The sequence below is a fragment of the Crotalus tigris genome, unplaced genomic scaffold (assembly GCF_016545835.1).
Source record: "Crotalus tigris isolate CLP2741 ecotype Arizona unplaced genomic scaffold, ASM1654583v1 scf7180000018916.1150873, whole genome shotgun sequence".
NCBI classification, from domain to species: domain Eukaryota; kingdom Metazoa; phylum Chordata; class Lepidosauria; order Squamata; family Viperidae; genus Crotalus; species Crotalus tigris.
In genome coordinates, this window is record NW_024097271.1 from 130,712 (window position 1) to 139,870 (window position 9,159).

A 9,159-nucleotide genomic window follows, 5' to 3' on the forward strand; every position below is an offset into this window, starting at 1 on the left:
TCCTCACAACTTCTGGAGGTAGGTTGTTCCACTGACTAATAGTTCTGTCAGGAAATTTCTCCTTAGTTCTAGGTTGCTTCTCTCCTTGGTTAGTTTTCATCCTTTGGTTCTTGTCCTGCCTTCAGATGCTTTGGAAAATAGCTTGACTCCCTCTTCTTTGTGGCAGCCCCTCGAATATCAAAAATATATTGGAACACTGCTATCATGTCCCCCCTCGTCCTTCTCTTCATTAAACTAGACATACCCAATTCCAGCAACCGTTCCTTATAGGTTTTAGCCTCCAGTCCCCTAATCATCTTTGTTGCTCTTCTCTGAACTCTTTCTAGTACAGTACAATTGACAAGAACATCAGATCATCACAACCTCTGTATTATCCATCTAAAAAGAGCCTTTCATTTGATTAACTTGGTACTTTTGGAACATATGTGAAAACAAACCATTTTTTCAGGTAAAAATGAAATCTGATCTGTTTCTGTTGATGACTCACAAAATCCTAGGACAATAAAATACTTCATTATTTTAGTACATTACATTAGAAAACAAGCATCCTTTATGCTCTCTGTGTAAACAAATCTCTTTGTCATGTTGTTCATTTTTAGAAAGTGCACTGAACTGTTTTGTTTATGAACATTTTATGTCATGTTAATAAAGTTTGTCTTTCTCAAATGAAAATACCTGCAAGAGAAGCATATAAAGAATTTCAAATTTTCTACTGGAGCAAAAACACAGGGAAAGGGATCAAGCTCCTGACAAGTACCAAATTCCAAATACCTTTTGCACAAAATCAAAGAGGGAGTGAAATTGAACTCCCAATTGTTTTTAACCACAGCACAAAGATGTTGTTGCAAAAAATGGTTTTGACCATGACTCCTTATGTTGGCTTCATCTAATCCCTACCTGTGAGATAGCCTTAAGTTGCCTTTAGCTGTATCAATGTAAAAATAATATTTTCCTCTCGTTCTAACACTGCCTAAGGACAGCCGTCGGGGGTATTAAATCTGCTAAGCTTTGTCACTCATTGATCTGGAGGCAAGTCAGGTAACTGCAGTGACTTGGAACAGGCAATGAGGCAAGATAGGGATCAACAATAGACACCCCAAGTTTTGTGCTGGAATGGTTTTCTATCTGCTGAAAAAGTGGTGGCTGGATAGAATTATAATTCAGTAGTAGAAAACAGAAAAAAGAAGAAGAAGAAGAAGAAGAAGAAGAAGAAGAAGAAGAAGAAGAAGAAGAAGAAGAAGAAGAAGAAGAAGAAGAAGAAGAAGAAGAAGAAGAAGAAGAAGAAAAAGAAGAAGAAGAAGAAGAAGAAGAAGAACAAGAACAAGAACAAGAAGAAGAAGAAGAAGAACAAGAACAAGAAGAAGAACAAGAAGAAGAACAAGAACAAGAAGAACAAGAAGAAGAAGAATGTGGGATTAATTGCACAAATATGCCCATAGACATGCTCCCACAAAGTCCTTGAGATAACAAACGGACTGCTCCAGACACAGAATACATTCATTAACCATTTGGACAGGGTCTGATAAGAACACCTGCATAGCCTTGCATCTGGAGAGTGTCTGTTATGTGATATATTGTAACCACCCCTATATACGTCTTTTGATTACACTGTGTGATGTAAAAACTATAGTAACAATAAAATAGGGTGTTGGAGTCAGCTCTGGGCTCCCATCCCGAGATACCTGCGTGCGTCTCATTCTCCATGGGAGACCACCACATCTGGTGACCCCGATGTGATCCACTGAGGGATACGTCCCTGCCGACCCTTTACTTATCGCCTGGAATAGGCTTGGTGCACCCGACGAAGTTGCTGGCAACTGACTCCTCTTCGTAAGTATGGGGGGTGGAATGTCTCATGCTCAAAAGCAGCATGTGGAAGAGCTGAGGCTACTTGGCAGGAAAAAATATCTTACTGATCAGGAACAGAAATTAACCTGTCACCTTTCTAAATCTGAGGCTGTTAAATTGCTTGCTTACGTATGGGCTAACTGCTCATCCTATCCGGAGTCTGGATCTTTAAAAGTAGATACATGGAGGAAAATCGGCGCCGTCCTCCATCAGTCTCCGAGAGCCCCCCCCCCCACAGAGATTTTGTGCCTTTGGAAAATTGCCTATACCCTGATTCAAACCCATGCTGACTCACCTCATCAGCCTTTATTAGACCCTCCACCGTATAAAAGTCCGTCTGTTATGTTGGCCACTCCCTTACCACCTGGAGCAGGTTTTAACCCTCCTTCTGCCCCTGCAAATTCTATGGATCCTGATAAACAACAAACAGCCTCTCCTGTTCCTGCCATGTTGCCGCCTGTCTCCCAGCCCGGAATCATCCGTGGCGCTTTTCAAAAGGCTTTGAACAATGGTGATTTGAGCGTTTCTGAACTATCCGAGACAGAGTTGTTCCCTGTTACTTATCAACAGACCACAGCAGGCATAGTGGTTGATTGGGAAGCACTTCCCCTGGCTATGATCCGAGAATTGAAAAAGGCTACAAAAGATTATGGCATAACCAGTCCCTATACTAGAGGACTGATACATTCAGTTGCTAGTGCATATCGAATGTTGCCTCAAGATTGGAAAGATCTGTTCCGCATGCTTCTTAACGGAACGCAATACGTAGTTTTTGAATCTGAATATAAGAGAGAGGCACAAAACAGAGCTAATCACCCAGGTTCACAATGGACAGCAGAACAACTCTTCGGAGAAGGCAATTTTGCTACCCTTTGTCACCCCGTCTTTGGCACCCACTCCAGTAAAAGAAGCACCTCGCCAGGAACGGAGAACACCCAGTTTATTATGCAAGAACAAACGGAAATAAAGTCAGCACTGACAATGTATACACCCATTCCCTTTTTATACAATTTACTGAAACCGCGCCTAAGCCACACCCCCTATCGCCGCCCATACACCCACCGTCCCAAATGTTGCTTCGTCATCCTGACCTAAGCGTTTCCCGACGCCCCGGCCGCTTCCCGACGCCCCAGCCGCTTCCCGACAATTCGTGACTCTCCAGTAGCTTCCAACCATGTCTGGTAATGCATCCGCGGTCTCCTCCAGCCGCGCATGCCCCGTCGGTCTCCAACAGTCCCTGGCGTCTGCGCGTGTGCACCCACCGGCCGGCTGTCACTCCGTTAAGATAGATTGTTGGCTTCCCCGGCGCGTGCTCGGCCGTCCGCTATATGGCGGGCCGGCTACAGGTTGTTCCGGTCGAATGCCTGCTGCTGCTGCATTCAGGGTAGGCGGCCCGACATACTGCCCCCTCTTACCAAGGCTCCCCCTGGGAAAGAAAAGTAGGGTTACATCGTTTCCATGGCTTCGCTTATTCACTCCCCCCTGGCCCAGATAATTTCGGTTTCCCAGGGTTATTCTGGTGGAATCGTTTCACTAGTCGGGGAGCTCGTACTTCGTCCACCCGTACCCATGTAGCATCCGTCAACGGATAGCCTTTCCATTTAATCAGATAATACAATTCCCCCCTTTGTACACGGGAATCGAGTATTTCCTGTACTTCATAAAAATTATTACCGACGGGACCTGGTTCAGATTTCTTTTGGTACATATAGACCGGTTTGATTAAGCTACAATGGAATACTGGGTGCACTTTGCCCAGTAATCTGGGTAAGTGCAATTGCACAGTTACCGGGTTAATGATCTTCACAATTTTAAATGGACCAATATATTTGGGCGCCAATTTTTTGCAAGGGACCTTCAATTTCAGATACTTGGTGGACAGATATACTAGTTGACCTATCCTAAATGGTTTACAGGGTTGCCTTCTCTTGTCCGCCTGCTTCCGCATCCTTCTTCCATACTCTGCTAACGCTGTTTTTACTGCCGCCCATGCTCCTGATACCCATTGAACCCACTCCCGTGGAAGATAAGACTGTGTCTGTAAATTCATACATTCAGGTATAGGGACAAAATCCTTTCCTGAGACTACCTTAAAAGGGGCAAATCCAGTACTGGTGTGCACCGCATTATTATACGCCACTTCCGCAAATACCAAAAGATCAGCCCAGTTAGCCTGTTGATAGGAAACGTAACTCCGCAAAAATCTCTCAACGGCTGCGTTTGCCCGTTCAGCAGCTCCGTTCGTGGCGGGATGGTATGCGGTGCTAAGCCCCTGTGACGTCCCCAGAAGCGCCGTAAAACCCCTCCAAAATCTCGCTGTAAACTGAACCCCCCGATCCGATATTATTCGTCGAGGGGCTCCATGGATCCGATATATATGCGTCAAAAACATGTATGCCAATCGTTTAGCCGTTGGTAATCGTTTACACGGAATGAAATGCGCCTGTTTTGAAAACAGGTCGATTACTGTCCAAATGACAGTATATCCTCTACTGCTTGGTAATTCTACAATAAAATCCATGGCAATATCTTGCCATGGATGCTCAGGGCCGGCCACTGGCTGTAGATATCCCACCGGCTTTCCTGGCTGATTTTTGCAAGCAGCGCATACAGAACATGCCTTTACGTAATGTGCCACATCTTTTCTTAACGTAGGCCACCAAAATTGGCGCCTAATTAAATGTAAGGTCTTGACGAACCCAAAATGCCCCGCTAGTTGTGCATCATGGCACCTCTGAAGAACCTTGGCCCTTAAAACAAGGGGAACATATAGCTTCCTACCAAACCACGCCAACCCGTCCCTCTGAGTGAATAGCGTACGATGAGTTTGGAACCACGAATCCTGGGACAACACCTTCTTCAGTTCCCCCTCAAAATTATCGAAATTGGAACGGACTCTTAGCCTACTCACCCCCTGGGTATACGGCGGCAATATAGCCTGTACTACTTCCTCTCGTTGGCTCTCGTACTGGAGTAACCTGGATAAGGCATCTGCCAAAAAATTACGTCCCCCAGGAACATATTTAAGTCGGAAAGTGAACCGTTGAAAGTATTGTGCCCACCTCACATGCTTTGGTGCTAAGCGCCGGGGGGATTGCAATATAGCTAAGTTTTTATGGTCCGTCCATATCTCTATTTCATGTGTCGCGCCTTCTAGAAGATGCCTCCATGTTACTAGGGCCCATTTAATGGCGAAGGCCTCCTTCTCCCATATAGCCCATCTCCTTTCAGCTTCTGTCAGTTTGCGCGAGGTGTAAGCGCATGGTTGTAAGTCTTCCTTATCATTTCGTTGTAACAAGACTGCACCCACTGCCACATCGCTCGCATCAGCCTGGACAATATACTGCTTATCGGGATTTGGATGTAATAAAATGGGCTCTTGAGCAAACAATGTCTTTAAATATTCAAAAGCAGCTTGACTTTCCCTGGACCACACTAGTGGTTGACTAGGGCGTACCTTAACTGGGGAGTTCCTCGTTTTCAACAATTCTGTGAGAGGCAAAGCCACCCGTGCAAAATTAGGGATGAACTGCCTATAGAAATTTGCGAACCCCAGGAAGCTCTGCAATTGCCGTCTCGTCCGAGGGGCCTGCCATTCGAGTACTGTCTTTACCTTTTCTGGATCCATTTCTATACCCGAAGCTGATATCCTGTACCCCAAATATTCAATACAGGTTTTGTGGAATTCGCATTTCGAGAGCTTCACAAACAACTGAGCCTTAAGGAGTTTGCGTAATACTTCCCTGACCAACCGTATGTGTTCTGTCATAGTTTTAGAATATATTAAAATGTCATCCAGATAAACCAATACCCCGCGATATAAATGATCATGCAATACCGCATTAATGGTCTGCATGAATACTGCAGGCGCTCCTTTAAGGCCAAATGGCATAACTGTAAACTGGAAACTGCCTAAAGGACAGTTGAATGCGGTCTTCCACTCATCTCCTGGCTTTATTCGGATGCGATAGTAAGCCTCCCGTAAATCAAGCTTAGTAAACACCCTCCCTTGGGATAAATGAGATAGCATGTCCTTTAACAAAGGTAATGGGTACATAGTTTCGGTGCTCACCGCATTTAACCCCCTGAAATCCACACACAACCGCAATCCACCATCCTTTTTCCCTTGAAATATCACTGGAGCCGCTATTCTCGATCGGGCCGGCTCTATAAACCCCCGTTCCAGGTTTGTATCAATATACTTCCTTAGTTCCACCAACTCCTTAGGTGACATGGGATACATCCGGGGCTTTGGCAGCTTCGCCCCCGGTATGATGTCTATTGCACAGTCGGTGGAACGGTGTGGTGGCAACGTATCACACTCCCGTTCGCTGAATACCTCCTTTAGATCGTCATACTCCACAGGGAAGAGCCGTGCCGTTCTGGTAGCTTCCACTGCTACCTTACTTTTTTCCATGTGTTGTGTTTCCCTAAGGGGTGATTGCTTCTGTGGCTCCTTTTCACCATTACCTGGAGCCCGGGGACCTGTTACCAACCTCATACGACGATACCCATCTGCCCACCAAATCACCGGCTGCCATTTGTCAAGCCAGGCCAGCCCTAAGATCACTTCCTCAGTCATTGAGGGAATTACAATAAAACGGAGCAACTCCCAATGCTCCCCCATCTCCAATCGTACCGGTTCGGTTACCTGACATACCGGCGCCCCCCCTAATAAAGAACCATCCACCTGTTCAAAGTTAATAGGTCGGGATAGATTGACCAATCTAAGCTCCAACATATTTGCCAATTTCCGACTAATCAAACATCGAGTACAACCCGAATCTATTAAAGCTTTACAGTTTTTATATTGTCCCGATCTACAATTTGTCAGACGTATCGATATATTAAATGGTACCACCAGAGTACATACCATGGGGTCTTGTTCCGGATCATCCTGACCATACGTCTCAGGCACTACCTCCGATGTGGCAACCGGCACTACCGGTGTAGACCTATAAGGGATGCTACTTTCATCTTGTACCGCCTTTGTTTGATCCTTCCCTCGGAACGGGGTGATGGTTTGTCTTCTTGTCTCCAGGGTGGACTGTCCCGAACTCAAACCCTGTCTAGGTGGGATTGGGCACCTGTGACCCGGTTTGTTACACCTATAACATCGGAAAGTCCCCCTGGACACCCCAGGTGGAACTGTTTGGACTGGTACACTTAACGCCCTTGGTTTATTTGCCGCTTGCTGAACGGATACCGGAAGTAGGGCGGATGCTCTTGGTGCCAATTCTTGTAGTCCTGCATGGAGTTCGGTTACAGTCTTATACCATTCAGGTAAACGGGAGGGCACTCCTCTTACCAAACAAGCCTGGCGGAGTTCTACATCCAGGCCCTGCCTGAAATAATGTACCAGCAATTTCTCAGGCCAGGACCGCAACCGACCCGCCACCCGCTGAAATTCTTTAATGAATTCCCTCACTGGTCTCCCTCCCTGTCTCAGTGTCACTATTTCAGCTTCTGCTCTCTGAGCTCTGGTGGAGTCTTCGAACCTAATCCTCAAGGCATCCAAAAAGGAACCTATGTCGGCCAATTCACTAGCATGGTCCCCAAAGAGGTCAGCCGCCCAGGAAGCTGCTTCGCCTTGCAAACTGGCCGTTACCGCCACCACTATCGCCCATTGGGAGGAATAATGGGCTGCGAAACGATCTAGATGGTTTAGCACATGTCCCAAAAACATAGCCAACTTGTCCGGATCTCCATCAAAAGTAATTCCAATCGGTGGAGGGGTCCATGGTATACCTGTGGGCCATGCTACAGGTTGGCCTCCATGCTGCCCTTCTGCGATGTTAGTGCGTTGGCCAAGATCCCCGGGTCCCAAAGGCAGGAAGGCCGGACTGGCCTGAGTAGCAGCCATGGGTCCTAATCTCGCAGCTCCGTGCCCCCCACGGTCCGACTGTACTGTTGGCCCCCTCAATAGTGGACTGGCCAAACGGAATCCAGGTGATTCAGTGGGACGGCGTGGGATCGCTCCCTGTCTTGGCAGGAATCCTGGTTCCCCAAACCTAGCCTTTAACACGTCAAGGGTATACTGCCCCGGGGTTGTGGAGTAGCTCCAATCGCCCTCTTCGCCGCTAACCGCTCTCCTCTCCCTCCATCCTTCAGCAGGACCTTTGTCCGTCGTTACAACCCGACCCTCAGTATCCAAACGCTGAAGCGTAGAACTCAACCCCCATTCCACAGTCTCCGGTAACGCCGGCTGCTGCTTCATCCCTGGATCCACACCCAGCACGGGTGGAATACTCCTTTCCTTCGGACGAACGACCGGACCTTCCAGCGCTGCCCCAGGATCTACAGACGTCCCGAGATCCCTCTCCTGCTCCTGAATATCTTCCATTGCGTCGGCCCCTTGCACCCCTTCGGCCATGGCACCCTATAGTCTGGCAACCGACCTTGGTGGAGTGCTGACTTACTGTCACCCCGTCTTTGGCACCCACTCCAATAAAAGAAGCACCTCGCCAGGAACGGAGAACACCCAGTTTATTATGCAAGAACAAACGGAAATAAAGTCAGCACTGACAATGTATACACCCATTCCCTTTTTATACAATTTACTGAAACCGCGCCTAAGCCACACCCCCTATCGCCGCCCATACACCCACCGTCCCAAATGTTGCTTCGTCATCCTGACCTAAGCGTTTCCCGACGCCCCGGCCGCTTCCCGACGCCCCAGCCGCTTCCCGACAATTCGTGACTCTCCAGTAGCTTCCAACAATGTCTGGTAATGCATCCGCGGTCTCCTCCAGCCGCGCATGCCCCGTCGGTCTCCAACAGTCCCTGGCGTCTGCGCGTGTGCACCCACCGGCCGGCTGTCACTCCGTTAAGATAGATTGTAGGCTTCCCCGGCGCGTGCTCGGCCGTCCGCTTATATGGCGGGCCGGCTACAGGTTGTTCCGGTCGAATGCCTGCTGCTGCTGCATTCAGGGTAGGCGGCCCGACACCCTTAATGCTCAGGCTCAAACTTTCACCCCTTTGCATTTCCGATCATTAATACTTGTGTTCTTTTTGCCATGGCTCGTGTTGATGAATCTGGCACCCCGATTCAATCTTTTTCTGCCATTCGCCAAACTGTGACTGAATCCTATGCAGACTTTGTGAATCGCCTGTAAGTTGCCATTGAGCGTCAAATTTCAAACAGAGATGCAGCAAATGAAATCCTCATAAAATTGGCTTATGAACATGCAAATGCGGACTGCCAGTCCATTCTTAAACCACTTGTTTCCAGTCCCACAGCCACCCCAGCGGACTTTCTTAAAGCCTGCCGCATTGTGGGAACCAATGCTTTTCAAATGGACACTCTTGCAG

General features: G+C 47.7%; 1 protein-coding gene across 1 annotated transcript; it reads right to left on the bottom strand.

Annotated features, from left to right (window-relative positions):
* Window positions 1–4,419: 4,419 nt before the first annotated feature.
* On the bottom strand, window positions 4,420–8,606 carry LOC120314367. Its single transcript, XM_039357395.1, has 2 exons — window positions 7,375–8,606; window positions 4,420–4,520 (listed from the first exon to the last, which is right to left on the bottom strand). Exons 1-2 carry the CDS (start codon window positions 8,219–8,221, stop codon window positions 4,495–4,497), a joined length of 873 nt encoding a protein of 290 aa, XP_039213329.1. The 5' UTR covers window positions 8,222–8,606; the 3' UTR covers window positions 4,420–4,494.
* Between the last annotated feature and the right edge of the window lie 553 nt (window positions 8,607–9,159).

Excerpts from the sequence above, each read along its gene's own strand:
- LOC120314367 (XM_039357395.1), bottom strand. The coding sequence starts at position 8,221 with ATGGCCGAAGGGGTGCAAGGGGCCGACGCAATGGAAGATATTCAGGAG. Across the intron at positions 4,521-7,374 it reads TAGTGAATTGGCCGACATAG|GCGCCAATTTTGGTGGCCTA; the intron begins GTTCCTTTTTGG and ends ACATTTAATTAG.